At 42.7% G+C, this 22,146-nt stretch overlaps 1 protein-coding gene across 1 annotated transcript in view; it reads right to left on the bottom strand.

Moving 5' to 3' along the window:
- Positions 1-3,008: 3,008 nt before the first annotated feature.
- Positions 3,009-22,146, bottom strand: part of LOC126232622 (coagulation factor IX-like) — a 79,442-nt gene continuing 60,304 nt past the window's right edge. Inside the window, exon 7 of the mRNA XM_049942809.1 lies at positions 3,009-3,116. Within this exon, the coding sequence (XP_049798766.1) occupies positions 3,009-3,116 (108 nt within the window). The remainder of the gene's footprint in view (positions 3,117-22,146) is intronic.

The following is a 22,146-nucleotide window of genomic DNA, read 5'->3' as shown; positions in this document are numbered from 1 at the left end:
ACCCCCCAGCGTGTTTTTTCCACGCTGTGACTTCACGAACTCAGCGTGCTTGACGCTGACGTTCGAATTCACGGTCTGTGTGCCAACGGCTTTTCGTGGTTATTGGATGTCCTTCATTTACGTACGCCCTTTGTAATAATCGAAGCGCTCTGATTAGATAGGGTGTAAGACTGGGATATTGCCAGTTTTCCTTGCTGTTCAGTCTATACAACGAAGAAACAATGACGGAAATGAAAGAAAGTTTAAACTGTGGGATTAAAATTCGCGTTAGGGTATCAGTGAGTTGATTCGTTGATGATACTACTATCCTCAGTGAAAATGAAGAATGATGGGTACTGTTGAATAGAGTGAACAGTTTAATGAATATAGAATGTGGCTCGAGAGTAAACCGATGAGAGACGAGAAGTAGCAGAAATGAGATAAGCGATAAAATTAGTATCAAAATTGGAGATCACGAAGTAGGCGAACATCGGGAACTCTCAACGATTAACTCTAACTTGCAGGCCGACCTCTAGTACAGGTTTTAGCGTATACGACGCGGTGTTCTCCGAAAGGAAAATTTCTCCCGGAACCCGACAAAGATACAGTGCCTAGCGTGCTCGCCATAGATGGAGTCCAGGATGCTTCTTTTTTCCCAGCCAATCCCCTTGTCATAACTTCGGACCCTCCTACACTTTTAACGCATCTACGGACTCTATATTCATCTTACATATGTACTATTACGCGTAATACACTACACACTGCCTACACTCTACGTTTACAATCACACTCTCCGCCGTCAATTTTGTAATAACTTTAGCGAATACTGTTCGGCCCTACACAAACACTGCATCTGTACTGCCACTCCCTCCAAACATACTGAGGATGAGTAACTTTCGTGAACTTCATTGCACAGAGGTCCAGAGGTTGGCGTCGCTGCCTGCGGCTGCTTCGCGAATGGCGCCCCGCACGCACATTCCCCGCACGCACATTCCGACGGGCGATAACGCTCGACTAGGACAATGTGGCGCTACAGCCTCGCTCGCCTGCTTAACACTTTAGTGAACCTATATTGCATGATACATTCCTTTGTTTTATAACCAATAACTGAATGAGTTAGAGAATCTAAGTGGGCAGTAGTACAAATGGTACACGAACTCTTCTGTTTCCTCTTCGTAGATTATGAACAATTCAATGTAGCGGGCCTTAGACAGAGCTGTAAAACGTGAGGACATTAGCCTCAAAACAATGTACTTTGTAATTATATTTCTTACGCCTGTCGTTATCTAAAGACAACTTTAATGGTTTATAACTGAATTGTATCTATGTATTACGTCAACGTAGATGATTACACTCCATAATTATTCACCAAGTACGTATTCCATGGTTATAATATTTCGGCGATTCTTGGTTAAGCGTCTATCGGCTGTAGGCGTGAATGAAATATCATTCACCTATCCGCAGTTACTTTTTCTTTCTTGAAGACACGGGGAAAAAACACGTCATTTAGTATAGAAGGACAAATTCTGTCACAAGTATAAGCAATTCGCCGTATTTCAGAAAAAATGTATTTTCGTTTCTACACCTGTCCTATATAATGCTCTGCATATCTGAATATTAAAGGGCGTAAATTTTTGTAGTTACCTCTTTGACTCAGAACTAAACTAATTTTGAAAAGTGCACAACTTCTTGAAAATATTGATGAATTAGGTTAATTCTCCCTGTTCTTCTGATACTGTCTCGCTTCAGACAATCTTATTTTCTACATGAGGTCAACTCCAGTATAAAGATTCAGCTGTCGTAGTTTATGACGATCAGAGATATAATGCTTCGTAATTTTCTCTCTCGTGTAATTTTTAGTGGAGTATTCTATGTAGTATTCTTGACAGGACTAAAATAAAGCCACATTCTCTCAAAACTGGTACACTTTTAAATAATGACTGAAACGCGTATGTACTCGGTAGCAGCGATGGTGAGGCATGGTAAAATCTTTGACCAGAGAGTTCCTAGTCTGCGCTTGACTGCGCGAGAGTGCAGTTCAGTTGGAGAGTAGTAGCGCGTGTGAGATGATGCAGCTGCGCGAGAGTGCAGTTCAGTTGCGAGGCAGTTGCGGCCTAGTTGTGAGAGAGTTCAGTAGCATGTAGGGAGTTAGCTGTTGTGTGAGGAGTCGGCGGGCGTCGACATGGCACTCTGGTCAAGATTCGGGACAAGGTATATTTTTTAAATAAGGTAATGAAGCAACATTGCGCACATTTGATAATGTAATGTAAATTAACTGTAACTAATTTGTTCAAGAATCGCTCCAATAATAATTTTTGTTTTTAAACCAACCATTTTTAACAAAGAATCCTTTTTTTGAAAGAATATTTCCGTTGTATTTCCTTAAAGAAAAGTTTCCCTTAAATTAAAAAAAAAATATTTGCGATGCATTTCCTCCAAGCTATGGCGAAAAATAAGAGCAGATGCAGTTTTACTGAGGTAAGAATTTGAGTTTAATTATTGCACAGGGCCTAAGATCGACATTTCGGTCTATTTGCGTTTTCATTGTCACTGAGATTTTATTATCACTGAATTGACTTTCATTTTGTGGGGAGCTTACACTAGGGTCAGATAGCTATTATATTTTTCATTTAATTGTCATTGTCAATAAATTATTTTATTTGCTGGGAGGTTACACTTAACTCTATGTCTATTCACATTTAAAATATTATCTTTTTAATTTCTCTGGGGAGCTTACACTTGGCTCCATTTCTATTAAATATTGTCTTCGAAATTTTGTGGGGAGGTTACAAGACTCACAATACAAGTTTGTTTCTTGTACATAAAACGTGTCTTAACATTTATTTATTTATCTTCAATGAAAACACACAAGTCTGTCACGGATATCGAATATACGTCGATGTACTTGTTAATGGAAGTTATAGTGGTTGAAATAAATAGTAAATGGACTAAATATTATTAAAAGACAGTGTTTTTTAATTTCAACAAATCAAATAATGAGCCCAGTAAACAGCAGCAATGACGACGGTTTATGCCTCCAGAGCCTGACTGTCACTCATGCCGTAATGTGGTCCGATCTTCTGAATGCAGCACACGTGTCGGAAAGTCTCGTTGTCCTTGTGTCTGCTCTTGTTCATCTATGAAACAATCAAAGAAAATCAAAATAGTATTTGACATTATATACTAAAAATTAAAGTTCAGTGACATTAAGGGGAGACTCCATCCAAGAACTGAACTTTTCTTCTACTTTGTCGATTTCAACCGGATTTTAAAATCATGTTTGTCACATAAAGATGTAGTAATACCCAACTTTTGAAAGCCAAAACTTTATTTATTTTTTAGTTTTGAATTTTTAATTTGATTTTAATGACTGTTTGAGAATCAACTGCTGATACTCTAACTTCAGTTTACAGATTCCAGATATTTAGTTACATTCACAAGACGTGGTTCAACTGTTGTGTTCATCCAATTTGTGAGAAATATTGTTAAATCACTTAAATATTGTTTTCAAGTTTCAGACTTGAATTTCCTTCAATTACCGGTGCAGAAATGCGAAAGTGTAGTAGACAAACTTCATTTTCGATAGTACACACATCAAAAAAAATTTTGCATCACCTCAGTTCCGAGAGTTCCGGAAACTGTACAGAAAATTGGACTAGAGATCAACATAAACATCATTTCCACCCTTTTTATTGCTCATAGAAACTACACATTGCATGTTGTACCACCATAAAGCGAGACCTTCAGAGGTGGTGGTCCAGATTGCTGTACACACCGGTACCTCTAGTACCCAGTAGCACGTCCTCTTGAATTGACGCATGCCTGTATTCGTCGTGGCATACTATCCACAAGGTCATCAAGGCACTGTTGGTCCAGATTGTCCCACTCAACGGCGGTTCGGCGTAGATCCCTCATATTGCTTGGTGGGCCACGTCGTCCATAAACAGTCCTTTTCTATCCATCCCAGGCATGTTCGATAGGGGTCACGTCTGCAGAACATTCTGACCACTTTAGCCGAGCAATGTCGTTATCCTGAAAGAAATCATTCACGTGCACGGTGGAGGCGCGAATTGTCGTCCACGAAGACGAATGCCTCGCCAATATCCTGTCGATATGGTTGCACTATCGTTCGGAGGATGGCATTCACGTATCGTACAGCCGTTACGGCGCTTTCCATGACCACCAGCGGCGTACGTCGGCCCCACATAACGCCACCCCAAACCAGCAGGGAACCTCGTCCTTGCTGCACTCGCTGGACAGTGTGTCCAAGGTGTTCCTGTCTCTCTGTATCTCCTCCATGTCCGAACAACATTGCTTTGGTTCACTCCGAGGCGCCTGTGCACTTGCCTTCCTTGCACAAAGTAACAATGCGGACGCGATCGAACCTTGGCATGGTTGAACTATGGACAACACGAGCAGTGTACCTCCTTCCTGGTGGAATGACTGGAACTGATCGGCTGTTCAAATGGTTCAAATGGCTTTAGGTACTATGGGACTTAACATCTGAGGTCACCAGTCCCCTAGACATAGAACTACTTAAACCTATCTAACCTAAGGACATCACACACATCCATGCCCGTGGCAGGATTCGATCCTGCGACCGTAGCAGCAGCGTGGTTCCGGACTGAAGCGCCTAGAACCACTCGGCCACAGCGGCCCGCTTGATGGGCTATCGGACCCCCTCCGACTAATAGGCGCTGGTTATGCATAGTTGTTTACTGCTTTGGGCGGGGTTTAGTGACATCTCTGAACAGTCAAAGGAACTGCCTTCAGGAGTTCTGGGAACCGGCGTGATGCAAAACTATTTTTAATGTGTGTATTAATGGAAAGATGTATGCAAATACATCAAAACTATTTCCTGCAAAATCTTCATTGAGGTTATTTTATATGTAGGTTTACAAAGTCGGCATTAACTTAGAAAACCAACTTACGGGAAAATGGAGTTTGAAATTTTATTAAAAAATGAATGCTAGCATAAGGCACATACCCATTAAAAATCAGCACCATACGTTTTTCCCTTTCTGCTTCTGTAAGACTTCTTCTTCCTGTAATTTCACGAATCGAATAGCCTTTTCTTGAATTTTTCCTTCTGTAGGCAGCATCTTGTGGATCGGTTGATCCGTCGTTGATCTCGAGGTAAGCAGATCTTTTACTGGGAGGGTGATGCTGAGACTCAAGGTTTCTTCACTCTTCAGACATATATACTAAACTGAGAAACAGCATCTACAAGACCCAAAAGTGAAGGTTGTTTCAAAATGTTTTGACAACTTCAAATTTGAATAAAGCGTGCTAAACACAAGATACAGGGACAGCGGTGACGTCTATTTGTGGTGCGAAGGGTCAAGTTTCATCCCACATACAGGTCAATAATCGTGTCGCACTGATCGAACCAACATACAAGATACAGCTTCTATGTACAATTCCTGCTCGAGAAACAGTACTGAATTGGGTACAAAACTTCCGTGCAGCTGCCAGTGTATCGAACCGAAAGCCAGGCGGTCCTCGAAAAATATCTGAAGTCTCGAGAACGTCGAGGGTGTGCGTATCAGTTTACATTCAAGCCCTCGTCGTTCGTTACGAAAATGTGCCCAAACGCTGAACACTTCGTCGGTGTCCACTCATCGCCTAATTCGGTATGATCTACATTATCGTCTGTTAAATTATGTATCTAATGGCCGCCTCGCTGGCCTGATTTAACCGTGCCAGACTTTTGCCAATGGCGTCATTTGAAGGCGCTACTGTATTCCGACCGGTCGATAAGCTTGCAACAGTTAAAAGATCGAATCCATAATAAAGTTTCCAAAATTCTTCCAGCAGTTACGAAAGATGTTTTCAGAAACTCAGTGAAACGTCTCGAGTACTATGTAGCCGCGGATGATGGTCGTTTGTCCGATGTAGTATTCCATAAATAAACTTGAATAAATAGTGGCCCTTGTGTAAAATGTTCAACGTTGTTTCACAATTAGGTTGCATGTCATTATAATTTGAAATCGTCGAAACACTGTGTGACACCCTACACTTTTTTTTTTTTTTTGTTTTGTTTTTTTGGACGCTTGGACCAAATGTCAATGTCCTTTTGTTTTTGGGACACTTGGTCCCAATGACACTGTGTACACATTCATTTGCATTTTGTGTCTTTCCGTCAGAGAGCATTTTGCCGGTAAGGCGTCTGATTAAAGTCTCTGATGGACAGGTACCGTATTGACTACATTGGTAGGTTTTAGTGTTCCCCGGCTCCTAGCACAGTCCACATTTTATATATTTCTTGGACTTACCTGTAATTCGAATGCAGCCAGGTAGTATTGGGATCAAAGAACAAACTTTCCAAAGACGTGAAACATCCCTTAACTTTTTTTGAAAAAATAACTAAAGTTTTAGGATGGAGAATCCCCTAAACATAACAATTACTGCTTAGCATACATCGTAATCGCGTCTCTGAGATAAGACGCACTGTAATCCCATGATATCCGCAAAATTGTCTATATAATGGTAAACAATATGGCACGCCTGTACAAACACATTTTTTCTGAAAGGTTGCTTTAGAGAATTCTGCTGTGGAAATATCCTAATATTGAAGCTCTCTTTGCGAAGATTTTGAGAAATGTTTATCAATAAACACGTAAACCAGCACTCATTATCGCTGGGCCACTATTCGTTACAATAGTTTCTATAGAACTCACTTTCAGAAACGCAAGTAAGACTAATACATCTCGCTGAGTGGGACTGCAATCCGGCCCGAATAGCCGTGCGCTTTCGGGACGAAGAGGTGCGCCAGTCCCGGATCTAAACCACCCGGAGAATCCAAGGCGAAGCTCGGTGAGCCGTCCAATCTGGATGTGGTTCTTAGGCGGTCTCTCACATCGTACTAGGTGAATACCGGGCTGGTACCCAAGTCGCGCCTGAGTTATGCATTGCGCAAAGTGTGTGTCCAAATGTGTGTGAACTTCTAAGGGACCAAACAGCTTAGGTCATCGGTTCCTAGACACTACTTAAACCAACTTATTCTAAGAACAACACACACACCCATGTCCGAGGGAGGACTCGAACCTCCGGCAGGAGGAGCAGCGCCGTTTCGCAAACTTTTAGAAAACTTTCGCGCACTTTCATATGCAAAACACTGCACACAGACAGTTGGAGTACTCATATCTCGTCTAGCGAGGGCAACAGGGTCGGAACAGGAAAGGCATCCTCCGATCCTTTAATTAACTGTGCGAAATACGTTAACAAGCATACCGACCTTACCCTGATGCGAGACAGGGACACAAGAGTGGGACTTCAACCACCAAAACTGTACCAAACTTGAATGGAAGTTGTAGCATATTCATTTCTGCTTACATATATCAAACACACAAAATCCCGGATGGTGGAATGTTAAATTTTTTGTCATTGACACTTGAAGTTAAGTTTGCGGTCGGTCACCTGCCATTAACGTGCAACGTCTGCAGCGTCTCCCTGTTGAGTAGCCAACCGCTGTGGCCGAGCGGTTCTAGGCGCTTCAGTCCGGAACTGCGCTCCTATTAAGGTCGCAGGTTCGAATCCTGCCTCGAGCATAGATGTGTGTGATGTCTTTAGGTTAGTTAGGTTTAAGTAGTTCTAAGTTCTAGGGGACTGATGACCTCCCATATTGCTTAGAGCCATTTGAACCTGTACAGTGGCACTTTTTCTATTCTGGTCCACAGACAACTTCAATCTTGTGCCTGCCTTGGAAAGCGCAGACGCGCGTAAGTACACATTAGACACATGGGTAAACATCGGTATTGGAAGGACCATAAAAACATGTTATTTTTCTACATGATAACAGAGACTTGATCGTGAGTGGCAGCCAGTTACCTTGAAGAAGGAGAGTTTCACAGTGGCGTACACAGTGTATTTCCGTTATTGGAATTTATTCCGGGTGTCAACGCCAATGTCGCCCTCACCACTACCAGAGTTCTTCATGAGGAAAATGTCTTCCAGCCGACGTCGGAACGCTCTGATTTTCAATTCAGTCTTCTTCCTTGTTGCTTCCGCTGTGGTGGCATTTTACACCCGGACTTAGAATCTCGCGTGCGAAAACAGTATGCTATGACTTGGATTCCACATGTCTATTCCAAGTGACATCTATCTTATTTACAAAAGGTCATCAGTCCCTAAGCTTACACACTACTTAACCTAAATTATCCTAAGGACAAACACACACACACCCATACCCGAGGGAGGACTCGAATCTCCGCCGGGACCACCCGCACTGTCCATGACTGTAGCGCCTCAGACCGCTCGGCTAATCCCATGCGGCTCAGTTCCTTACAACTTAGAACAACTTAAGCCTAACTAACCTAAGGACATCACACACATCCATGCCCGAGGCAGGATTCGAACCTGCGACCGTAGCGGTCGCGCGGTTTCAGACTGAAGCGCCTAGAACCGCTCGGCAACACCGGCCGGCGTATCCTATTTACAGCTGAGTGCAAATTAATTACAACCAGGAATAAAACACAATACCGTTACCATGTAGAGCTGCACACTACAAGCAGATCTTACCCCCGATGAGATAATCATAAACAACACGTTCAACAGCTAAGTCCTTCGATAACAAAGAGGGCCACCTTCTGGCCGTTACATATTATCTGATATGGTGTTTGTAAACGTAGAACATTATCAAACGAGAAAAGGAAAAACCTAATATTTGGAACAAGACTAATGAGAAACATATGGAGACCGATCTTAGATAAATGGGAGTGGAGGAGGAGGATGAATGATAAAAATCTATATATTTATGGAACAACCAACAATACTGCAGAAGCTGAAGTGCGAAAGGATCAAGTGGGCAGGTCATATAGCCAGTATGCCAGAAGGAAGACAAGTGGAGGAATCACTTGAGGGGACATACACCAGACGCCGCATAGGACGACTAAGGCAGCGCAAGTGAACAACCTGTCGGAGCAGCTTTGGTAATTGACCAGCGGAAACCGAGTACAAAACAGAAAGGAATAGAGAAAGTTTGTGGAGGTAGCGCGTGGTCTGCAGGGCCTCTGACCGCTCGATATGTGTGAATGGAACCAATACATATCTCCATGCACATCCTCAGAATAAATATACCTGCCCACAACACGAACAGCATTCTACGCTACTATAATCATTTAATTCTTTTTACCCACTATCGAGTTAACTACACACACCATACGATCACTCTGGTTTTCTCAGCTCTAGCGGGCATCAGCTTCCTCCAGTAGCACATCGCTAATAGCGGAGCACTTAGTGGTTACTGAGGGAGAAGATTCTGCAGAAATAAGTCATATTCCCTGGCCACAAGTCATACTGACACAGTTCGTCAGACAATATGGCGCTCAGTCTCGCGATCACAAGACGTAACGGTAAGAGGTCATTCTTAGGGAAGGAGCTCCCTCGAGCCGTCACATTCTTATGTAATATATACGCATAACTTAAAGGCAAATCAGAACCACATTACCGTAGCACTTCTAGCAATTCAATTACATACCAGCTGTACACCGAAGATGCTACACTTTTATCATATGTATTGTCCTCTCCTTTGGCTCTGGTGTTTGTCTCCTAAGATTCCGAATATCTTGCAGTTGAATTAACGTGAATGGTAGTGTGTTACTCGATGCCCGTGTTCCCAGTATACAGCACATGTTTAAAGAACAAACTTTCCATAGATATTAGATACAGGGAACATTCAGCCCCACCAATACCACGGCCACGTGGTGTAAGCTACCTCGCAATCGTGTTACCACGCTCCAAACGTTTGTCATCCGACGTGACTTGGTCCTTCCTGCTACGGCCCTTAAATCTGAACGCACACTCCCATGGTACCTCACAGTGATAGAGCCATTTCAACAGGGACAAGAGAATGATGAAGCGGCTGAAATTCAGGTTGTCTGTGAATCCGCGACTAATGACAGATGTCTTTTCCCACAATGATGTCAACTGTGAGAAAATTATGATGATAGTCAGCTGCATGTGATACCCGCGCGTTATGGACGGGGCAGCGACATTTATCAGCACTCAAGCTGTATCTTCCCGCTATCCAGCGATGTAGCTCTTAGTCCATGGATATGTTCCTGATATGATGTTTTCGCATTTTCGTTATGGACTTAGCTCCGCAGTCACACCTCATACACGTCTACTCGTGATTAACACAAACAACATACTACACCCCTACGACGTCTCATTTACATTCTTCTCCTTTTCGTAAGTCCCATATCTAGAATACTTGAGTTTCATTCATCTGGATAATTTAATCAGTACGCATAGGGAACAGGAAGGCTTTGCCAGGATGACGGTGTGCTGTTATTCAAGAGAGAATGTAGCACATCCTTGGCCAGTACTACCTTCCTTCAGTGATGCTGTTCGACGCATAGTTTATGATAAGAACTCTTGATACACAAAGTAAGTAATATTCATATAAAAGGAAACGTAGTTAAGCTGTGTCGTGTGATAGTATCAAGAATGAATGTATTTATCATAAACCGGTGTCCAAAATTAAAGCAACAAACAGAAATTTTGCGAAGTTGCCTTTATTTTGCCACAAAACGGTATAAACAGGTGATAGTAAATAAGAAACAATGTAAAGAATACAGACTGCAAACAACTGCAACGTGCATACCAGCAGACAAAAGTGTTCTTCGTTCTTTTGAACTTAATGGATTTAGACACGCATTCCGCCAACTGGTTAATGTGCTTAAGTGGGGTAGCACCACTTACGGCGGTAGTACAGGCCTGACAACAAAGTACATATTAGACAAATGGGTAAACATCGGTATTGGAAGGACCATAAAAAATGTTATTTTTCTACATGATAACAGAGACTTGATCGTGAGTGGCAGCCAGTTACCTTGAAGAAGGAGAGATATAGGTCTATAGTTCTGCACATCTGTTCGACATCCCTTCTTGAAAATGGGGTGACCTGTACCCTTTTCCAATCCTTTGGAACGCTACGCTCTTCTAGAGACCTACGGTACACCGCTGCAAGAAGGAGTGCTAGTTCATTCGCGTGTAAAATCGGCCTTTCCTCTTTTGAGTGATTTTAATTGTTTCTCTATCCCTCTGTCGTCTATTTCGATATCTACCATTTTGTCATCTGTGCAACAATCTAGAGAAGGAACTACAGTGCAGTCTTCCTCTGTGGAACAGATTTGGAAAACACATTTAGTATTTCGGCCTTTAGTCTGTCATCCTCTGTTTCAGTACCATTTTGGTCACAGAGTGTCTGGACATTTTGTTTTGATCCACCTACCGCTTTGACATCAAAATTTCTTAGGATTTCCTGCCAACTCAGGCCATAGAACTTTACTTTCGAATTCATTGAACGCCTCTCGCATTACATTTCGCTTCGCGTGATTTTTGTTTATCTGCAAGGCTGTGGCTATATTTATGTTTGCTGTGAAGTTCCCTTTGCTTCCGCAGCAGTTTTCTAACTCGCTTGTTGTACGACGGTGGTTCTTTTCGATCTCTTATGATCTTGCTTGGCACATACTCATCTAATGCATATTGTACGATGATTTTGAACTTTGTCCACTGATCCTCAACACAATCTGTACTTGAGACAAGACTTCTGTGTTGAGCCGTCAAGGACTGTGAAATCTGCGTTTTGTCACTTCTGCTAAAGAGAAAAATCTTCCTCCCTTTTTTAATATTTCTATTTACGGCTGAAATTATCGATGAAGTAACCGCTTTATGATCGCTGATCCCTGTTCTGCGTTAACTGTTACAAATAGTTCGGGTCTGTTAGTCACCAGAAGGTCTAATATGTTATCGCCACGAGTCTGTTTTCTGTTTAACTGCTCAAGGTAGTTTTCAGATAAAGCACTTAAAAAAATTTCACTGGATTCTTTGTCCCTGCCACCCGTTATAAACGTTTGAGTCTCCCAGCCTATATCCGGCAAATTAAAATCTCCACCCAGAACTATGACATGGTGGGGAAATCTACTCGAAATATTTTCCAAATTATCCTTCAGGTGCTCTGCCACAACAGCTGCTGAGCCAGGGGGCCTATAGAGACATCCAATTACCTTGTTTGAGCCTGCTTTAAACCGTGACCTTCACGCAAATTATTTCACATTTCGGATCTCCGTCAATTTACTTCGATATTATTGCACTTTTTATCGCTATAAACACGCCTCCCCCTTCACTGTCCAGCCTGTCTATGCGATATAAATTCCAATCTGAGTTTAGAATTTCATTACTGTTTACATCTGGTTTCAGTCAAGTTTCTGTCCTTAGTGCTATGTGGGCATTGTGACCGTTTATTAATGAGAGCAGTTCTGGGACCTTTCTATAGACACTCCTGCAGTTTACTATTACCACATTAATATTGTTATTCCCTGTTGCGTTTTGCCTACTACTACCTTGCCGCGCCTCAGGAGGCGTCTCGTCGGGCCTAGGGAGGGAATTCTCTAACCTAAAAAACGCACATGTGCACTCCACACGTACTCCGCTACCCTTGTAGCCGCTTCCTGCGTGTAGTGCACGGCTGACCTACTCAGGGGGACTATGCATTTCTCCACCCCATAGCGGAGGTCGAGAAATTTGCACCCCAGATCTCCACAGAATCGTTTGAGCCTCTGGTTTAAGCCTTCCACTAAGCTCCAAACCAGAGGACCGCGATCGGTTCTGGGAACGATACCACAAATAGTTATCTCAGATTCCACCCCGCGAGCGAGGCTTTCCGTCTTCACCAACTCCACCAACCGTCTGTATGAACTGAGGATGACCTCTGAACCCAAACGGCAGGAGTCATTGGTGCCGACATGAGCAACAATTTGCAGTCGGGTGCACCCAGTGCTCTCTATTGCCGCCGGCATTGCCTCCTCCACATCTCGGATGAGACCCCCCGGCAAGCAGACAGAGTGAACACTGGCCTTCTTCCCCGACCTTTCCGCTATTTCCCAAAGGGGCTCCATCACCCGCCAAACGTTGGAGCTCACAATCACTAATAAACCCCTCCCCCCGTGTGCCCGCTCGGACCTTGCTGAAGGAGCGGCCATACGTCCACTCACAGGCAGAGCGGGGGACGCCACACTGGCAGTCTACACATTGACCCTCCGCCTCGTGCGCCGCGAACGCCGCTGAACCCGTCACTGCCCTTGGGGAGCGGGTGATCCAACCGCGCCCGTTACCCGCGAAGATGTCTCACGTGATCGGCCCTTCTCTGGTCTACAGGAGACAGTTCCGGTCTCTACGAACTGTCGCCACATCCGAAGAACAACAGAGAAATTCATGTTAAGCCATCGGGTCACATTAGTTTGCGACTGTCCTGCTTCCATTCTTCCTGTGTCCCTCCACCGCAGAGAGTCTTCACTGTGCTGTACAGCGCCGTCTCTGACTGTGTACAAAGCCATTGTGGATATGGACTACACGGCAAACACTACCCCGTTTGATAGATGCCCTGACGTCATCGTTGGCGTGTTGTTCGTTGGTCGAAGTGTTCTCTTCCGTGCAGAACACGATCGTAAGGACATCTGTTGACAAGCTGTATGATTATATCGTGAATTAGACGGGACAGTGAAATAGTGGTTCGTTGCTTTAATTTTATACACCAGTGTGTTTATAGGTCTATGTTAGAAATAGTGTTTATTATGCGTTATTGTTGCCTTCTGCTACTAGGTTCGAGAACGATGGAGCAACGGCGGTGATCTTGCTGTAACAAAATACAGCGCCATTGAAAGCTGGCCATCATACACACGAAGCCGATGGCAATGCCAAGCTGAAACACGTCGTCGTTGCGACAGCGGACTTGGATTATTATTACAAAAGATACTGTATAGTACTGTAGAAATAAAAAAAAGGAGGAAAACAGTTATATGATCTTAATTCATCTATCGGTTGCTGTCTGGTTGTCTTCACAGCATTAAGTCATACTCATACGTATGAGCAGCCAGAGTTGCATTTATTACATTTACAATATAAATTTTTTATGAAGAATGAATAATAAATGAAGACAAAATGTTATTAATGGAAATTTAAAATCGGCGTTGAGGAGTTATTTGTTAAAAGAGTGTCTGTGTTTGATGCTCATCGTGGTACATCTTACACAGATCATCTTACTGAACAGCGGCCGCAACATTAAATGGGTGAGTCTCAGGAGAAGGAAAATCGACTATCCTCGAGACTTATGATTTTCGGTGAAGGGACTTCGGGTATTGGAGGCAGTAGTAGCATCCCCGATCCATTTTGAAAGGGTATTTATTACCTGCCCTTTAAGTGATCCAAGGTTTTTAGAGATGAGAAGTGTCATAATTTTTTTACTTTGACGCAACATTAGCTTAGAGAAATGATAATGATGGAAGCTGAAGGAATGAATTTGAATTCGTACCACATCCGTGACTCTAACGCGGGTCTCCTTGCGTATTTGGCGGGAATGCTGACCATTACACCACCGCAGCACTATGGTCAGCATTTCTGCAAGGAGTACTCCACAGCACAAACATCTGTTCACATCTTCAGCTTATTCTCCCCTTGAATCGTCACTACTGATGGGGCTCTCTGGCTTGCTGGCTTGGAATAGCACCCCACCGTTGGACGTAATAGGGAAGTCCCGTACCTCAGGTGATCTTATAGATCTAATAATTAAATTTTCCCCGAGACACTGTCTTATCTTTATCTACTACACTGGTGGAAGCTGAAGAAATGTATTAAAATTGGTGCATGGCCAGAACTCAAATCCGGGTCTCCTTGCTCACTTACCTTTTCACCAGATGCGTTTTTTTCCCACGGGATGGAGATATGGAGGGAAGGGTGGGGAGGAGAAAGTGGGCAGGGATCGTAACCCGAGGCCTGATCTCAGTGTCCCTCTCACCGTCAAGGAATGGCGAGAGGAAATCAATAGTGGGAAATACCCTTTTTTAAGGTTCTTTAAATTTATTTTTCCACCACCCATGAACCATGGACCTTGCCGTTGGTAGGGAGGCTTGCGTGCCTCGGCGATACAGATAGCCGTACCGTAAGTGCAACCAAAACGGAGGGGTATCTGTTGAGAGGCCAGACAAACGTGTGGTTCCTGAACAGGGGCAGCAGCCTTTTCAGTAGTTGCAGGGGCAACAGTCTGGATGATTGACTGATCTGGCCTTGTAACACTAACCAAAACGGCCTTGCTTTGCTGGTACTGCGAACGGTTCAAAGCAAGGGGAAACTACAGCCGTAATTTTTCCCGAGGGCATGCAGCTCTACTGTATGGTTAATGATGATGGCGTCCTCTTGGGTAAAATATTCCGGAGGTAAAATAGTCCCCCATTCGGATCTCCGGGCGGGGACTACTCAAGAGGACGTCGTTATCAGAAGAAAGAAAACGTTCTACGGATCGGAGCGTGGAATGTCAGATCCCTTAATCGGGCAGGTAGGTTAGAAAATTTAAAAAGGGAAATGGATAGGTTAAAGTTAGATATAGTGGGGATTAGAGAAGATCGGTGGCAGGAGGAACAAGACTTCTGGTCAGGCGAATACAGGGTTATAAATACAAAGTCAAATAGAGGTAATGCAGGAGTAGGTTTAATAATGAATAAAAAAAAATAGGAATACGGGTAAGCTACTACAAACAGCATAGTGAACGCATTATTGTGGCCAAGATAGACACGAAGCCCACGCCTGCTACAATAGTACAAGTTTATATGCCAACTAGCTCTGTAGATGACGAAGAAATTGAAGAAATGTATGATGAAATAAAAGAAATTATTCAGATAGTGAAGAGAGACGAAAATTTAAGTCATGGGTGACTGGAATCCGGTATTAGGAAAAGAGAGAGATGGAAACGTAGTAGGTGAATATGGATTGGGGGTAAGAAATGAAAGAGGAAGCCGCCTGGTAGAATTTTGCACAGAACACAACTTAATCATAGCTAACACTTGGTTTAAGAATCATGAAAGAAGGTTGTATACATGGAAGAACCCTGGAGATACTAAAAGGTATCAGATAGATTATATAATAGTAAGACAGAGATTTAGGAACCAGGGTTTAAATTGTAAGACATTTCCACGGGCAGATGTGGATTCTGACCACAATCTATTGGTTATGACCTGTAGATTAAAACTGAAGAAACTGCAAAAAGGTGGGCCGGCCGGAGTGGCCGTGTGGTTCCAGGCGCTACAGTCTGGAGCCGAGCGACCGCTACGGTCGCAGGTTCGAATCCTGCCTCGGGCATGGATGTGTGAGATGTCCTTAGGTTAGTTAGGTTTAATTAGTTCTAAGTTCTAGGCGACTGATGACCTCAGAAGTTAAGTCGCATAGTGCTCAGAGCCATTTGAACCATTTTTTTTTTTTTTTTTTTGCAAAAAGGTGGGAGTTTAAGGAGATGGGACCTGGATAAACTGACTAAACCAGAGGTTGTACAGAGTTTCAGGGAGAGCATAAGGGAACAATTGACAGTAATGGGGGAAAGAAATACAGTAGAAGAAGAATGGGTAGCTTTGAGGGATGAAGTAGTGAAGGCAGCAGAGGATCAAATAGGCAAAAAGACGAAGGCTAGTTGAAATCCTTGGGTAACAGAAGAAGTATTGAATTTAATTGATGAAAGGAGAAAATATAAAAATGCAGTAAATGAAGCAGGCAAAAAGGAATACAAACGTCTCAAAAATGAGATCGACAGGAAGTGCAAAATGGCTAAGCAGGGATGGCTAGAGGACAAATGTAAGGATGTAGAGGCTTATCTCACCAGGGGTAAGATAGATACTGCCTACAGGATAATTAAAGAGACCTTTGGAGAAAAGAGAACCACTTGTATAAATATCAAGAGCTCACATGGAAACCCAGTTCTAAGCAAAGAAGCGAAAGCAGAAAGATGGAAGCAGTATATAGAGGGTCTATACAAGGGCGATGTATTTGGGGACAATATTATGGAAATGGAAGAGAATGTAGATGAAGATGAAATGGGAGATATGATACTGCGTGAAGAGTTTGACAGAGCACTGAAAGACCTGAGTCGAAACAAGGCCCCGGGAGTAGATAACATTCCATTAGAACTACTGACAGCCTTGGGAGACCCAGTCCTGACGAAACTCAACCATCTGGTGAGCAAGATGTATGAGACGGGCGAAATACCCTCAGACTTCAAGAAGAATATAATAATTCCAATCCCAAAGAAAGCAGGTGTTGACAGGTGTGAAAATTACCGAACTATCAGTTTAGTAAGTCACGGCTGCAAAATACTAACGCGAATTCTTTACAGACGAATGGAAAAACTAGTTGAAGCCGACCTCTGGGAAGATCAGTTTGGATTCCGTAGAAATATTGGAACACGTGAAGCAATACTGACCCTACGACTTATCTTGGAAGCTAGATTAAGGAAAGGCAAACCTACGTTTCTAGCATTTGTAGACTTAGAGCAAACTTTTGACATTGTTGACTGGAATACTCTCTTTCAGATTCTGAAGGTGGCAGGGGTAAAATACAGGGAACGAAAGGCTATTTACAATTTGCACAGAAACCAAATGGCAGTTATAAGAGTTGACGGACATGAAAGGGAAGCCGTGGTTGGGGGTTGAGACAGGGTTGTAGCCTCTCCCCGATGTTATTCAATCTGTATATTGAGCAAGCAGTGAAGGAAACAAAAGAAAAATTCGGAGTAGGTATTAAAATCCATGGAGAAGAAATAAAAACCTTGAGGTTCGCCGATGACATTGTAATTCTGTCAGAGGCAGCAAAGGATTTGGAAGAGCAGTTGAACGGAATGGACAGTATCTTGAAAGGAGGATATAAGACGAATATCAACAAAAGCAAAACGAGGATAATGGAATGTAGTCGAATTAAGTCGGGAGATGCTGAGGGTATTAGATTAGGAAATGAGACACTTAAAGTAGTAAAGGAGTTTTGCTATTTGGGGAGCAAAATATTTGATGATGGTCGAAGTAGAGAGGATATAAAAAGTAGACTGGCAATGGCAAGGAAAGCGTTTCTGAAGAAGAGAAATATGTTAACATCGAGTATAGATTTAAGTGTCTGGAAGTCATTATGAAAGTATTTGTATGGAGTGTAGCCATGTATGGAAGTGAAACATGGACGATAACTAGTTTGGACAAGAAGAGAATAGAAGCTTTCGAAATGTGGTGCTACAGAAGAATGCTGAAGAATAGATGGATAGATCACATAACTAATGAGGAGATATTGAATAGGATTTGGGAGAAGAGAAGCTTGTGGCACAACTTGACTAGAAGAAGGGATCGATTTGTAGGACATGTTCTGAGGAATCAAGGGATCACCAATTTAGCATTGGAGGGCAGCGTGGAGGGTAAAAATCGTAGAGGGAGACCAAGAGATGAATCACCAAGCAGATTCAAAAGGTTGCAGTAGATACTGGGAGATGAAGAATCTTGCACAGGATAGAGTAGCATGGAGAGGTGCATCAAACCTGTCTCAGGACTGAAGACCACAACAACAAACAACAAATTTATTTTATTTCTTTATATATATATAAACGCACCTGGTGCGTCACGGTCCTCCAGTAACTGGTGTCACGGATTTGGGGGCTCGTATACAAACTGCGTGGAGGGAAATCTCGAGGAACGTATTCAGAACCTTATTGATTCTACGAAATCCCTCAGGAACGTATTCAGAACCTTATTGATTCTACGAAACGGTGTATAGCAGCTGTAATTGCAGCGCATGGTAAAATATTTTTGGTAACGTTTTGTAGGACCAAACTCCAAACTGCTGAGGTCATCGGTCCCTAGGCCTTGTTTTTTTTTGGTCATCAGTCTACTGACAGGTTTGATGCGGCCCGCCACGAATTCCTTTCCTGTGCTAACCTCTTCATCTCAGAGTAGCACTTGCAACCTACGTCCTCAATTATTTGCTTGACGTATTCCAATCTCTGTCTTCCTCTACAGTTTTTGCCCTCTACGGCTCCCTCTAGTACCATGGAAGTCATTCCCTCATGTCTTAGCAGATGTCCTATCAACCTGTCCCTTCTCCTTATTAGTGTTTTCCACATATTCCTTTCCTCTCCGATTCTGCGTAGAACCTCCTCATTCTTTACCTTATCAGTCCACCTAATTTTCAACATTCGTCTATAGCACCACATCTCAAATGCTTCGATTCTCTTCTGTTCCGGTTTTCCCACAGTCCATGTTTCACTACCATACAATGCTGTACTCCAGACGTACATCCTCAGAAATTTCTTCCTCAAATTAAAGCCGGTATTTGATATTAGTAGACTTCTCTTGGCCAGAAATGCATTTTTTGCTATAGCGAGTCTGCTTTTGATGTCCTCCTTGCTCCGTCCGTCATTGGTTATTTTACTGCCTAGGTAGCAGAATTCCTTAACTTCATTGACTTCGTGACCATCAATCCTGATGTTAAGTTTCTCGCTGTTCTCATTTCTAGTACTTCTCATTACCTTCGTCTTTCTCCGATTTACTCTCAAACCATACTGTGTACTCATTAGACTGTTCATTCCGTTCAGCAGATCATTTAATTCTTCTTCACTTTCACTCAGGATAGCAATGTCATCAGCGAATCGTATCATTGATATCCTTTCACCGTGTATTTTAATTCCACTCCTGAACCTTTCTTTTATTTCCATCATTGCTTCCTCGATGTACAGATTGAAGAGTAGAGGCGAAAGGCTACAGCCTTGTCTTACACCCTTCTTAATACGAGCACTTCGTTCTTCATCGTCCACTCTTATTATTCCCTCTTGGTTATTGTACATATTGTATATGACCCGTCTCTCCCTATAGCTTACCCGTACTTTTTTCAGAATCTCGAACAGCTTGCACCATTTTATATTGTCGAACGCTTTTTCCAGGTCGACAAATCCTATGAAAGTGTCTTGATTTTTCTTTAGCCTTGCTTCCATTATTAGGCGTAACGTCAGAATTGCCTCTCTCGTCCATTTACTTTTCCTAAAGCCAAACTGATCGTCACCTAACGCATTCTCAATTTTCTTTTCCATTCTTCTGTATATTATTCTTGTAAGCAGCTTCGATGCATGAGCTGTTAAGCTGATTGTGCGATAATTCTCGCACTTGTCAGCTCTTGCCGTCTTCGGAATTGTGTGGATGATGCTTTTCCGAAAGTCAGATGGTATATCGCCAGACTCATATATTCTACACACCAACGTGAACAGTCGTTTTGTTGCCACTTCCCCTAATGATTTTAGAAATTCTGATGGAATGTTATCTATCCCTTCTGCCTTATTTGACCGTAAGTCCTCCAACGCTCTTTTAAATTCGGATTCTAATACTGGATCCCCTATCTCTTCTAAATTGACTCCTGTTTCTTCTTCTATCACATCAGACAAATCTTCGCCCTCATATAGGCCTACATACTACTTAATCTAACTTAAAATAACTTACGCTATGGACAACACACACCCATCCCCTAGGGAGGACTCGAACCTCAGACGAGGAGAGCCACACGAACCGTGACAGGGCGCCTAAGACCGCTCGGCTACCCCAGCAGCGCGTGGCCACACGACATACTAAATAGTAGGGCTCAAAGGACATGTATAGATTTGAAAAGCTAATCATTTGTTACTTGTCATGTACCTAACCTGTGGTATTAAATTAATTGAATTCATGCGTTTCCTTCTTGGTGTTACAATTTCCACAAACGGTAGTATAGTTGCGCTCATGACTGATTAGTTGCCCCTGTTAATATCGGGTGATTGTCTTTGCAATGGAGGACAGCAACTGTATGTTGAGCTGTGGAGAATACGTTCTTCCTTGAGAGTATGAGCAGAGTTATTTGTCACAGTTACGCAGTTTTAAACAAGAACCTTCTAGGATAAAGTATATGTATGGAAGAGTGAAGGTCATATCGACTCAATTAGGATTGTTGTAACAGTTTTCAACATTCTCGTAAAGTTAAGGGCTTATCAGGATAATCTTATTAGCGTGTGTGAAGACTAGTGAGCTGCTAAGAGCGTTGAAAGACCGAATCGGTCAACATACAGCATCAGAATTGCTGACATCGCCGAAAGCGTATTGTTATTAATGAATTACACGATTATATCGATTGATGGACATGGTGAAGAGAATAGTATGCGTACGTCGACCTGCCGCAGCGGCCTTATCTGAAGTTACAGATAGTAATGAAGGTAAGGCAACAGCAGCGGAATGCACTGCCTATCCTTGACACTGAGAGCACTCACCGGTACACCGGTACAGGAATCAACATGTTTCACGAAAAATTCTGATAAGCACAATCTTTAGCAGCACTACATTCGTGGGTTGTAGGAGCTTATTCTCAACAAAACGACTATTCACGTTGGTGTGTAGAATATATGAGTCTGGCGATATACCATCTGACTTTCGGAAAAGCATCATCCACACAATTCCGAAGACGGAAAGAGCTGACAAGTGCGAGAATTATAGCACAATCAGCTTAACAGCTCATGCATCGAAGCTGCTTACAAGAATAATATACAGAAGAATGTAAAAGAAAATTGAGAATGCGCTAGGTGACGATCAGTTTGGCTTTAGGAAAAGTAAATGGACGACAGAGGCAATTCTGACGATACGCCTAATAATGGAAGCAAGGCTAAAGAAAAATCAAGACACTTTCATAGGATTTGTCGATCTGGAAAAAGCGTTCGACAATATAAAATGGTGCAAGCTGTTCGAGATTCTGAAAAAAGTACGGGTAAGCTATAGGGAGAGACGGGTCATATACAATATGTACAACAACCAAGAGGGAATAATAAGAGTGGACGATGAAGTATTAAGAAGGGTGTAAGACAAGGCTGTAGCCTTTCGCCCCTACTCTTCAATCTGTACATCGAGGAAGCAATGATGGAAATAAAAGAAAGGTTCAGGAGTGGAATTAAAATACAAGGTGAAAGGATATCAATGATACGATTCGCTGATGACATTGCTATCCTGAGTGAAAGTGAAGAAGAATTAAATGATCTGCTGAACGGAATGAACAGTCTAATGAGTACACAGTATGGTTTGAGAGTAAATCGGAGAAAGACGAAGGTAATGAGAAGTACTAGAAATGAGAACAGCGAGAAACTTAACATCAGGATTGATGGTCACGAAGTCAATGAAGTTAATTCTGCTACCTAGGCAGTAAAATAACCAATGACGGACGGAGCAAGGAGGATATCAAAAGCAGACTCGCTATGGCAAAAAAGGCATTTCTGGCCAAGAGAAGTCTACTAATATCAAATACCGGCCTTAATTTGAGGAAGAAATTTCTGAGGATGTACGTCTGGAGTACAGCATTGTATGATAG

The sequence above is a fragment of the Schistocerca nitens genome, chromosome 1 (genome assembly GCF_023898315.1).
Source record: "Schistocerca nitens isolate TAMUIC-IGC-003100 chromosome 1, iqSchNite1.1, whole genome shotgun sequence".
Lineage (NCBI taxonomy): Eukaryota > Metazoa > Arthropoda > Insecta > Orthoptera > Acrididae > Schistocerca > Schistocerca nitens.
This window is presented reverse-complemented; position numbering and strand designations above follow the sequence as displayed.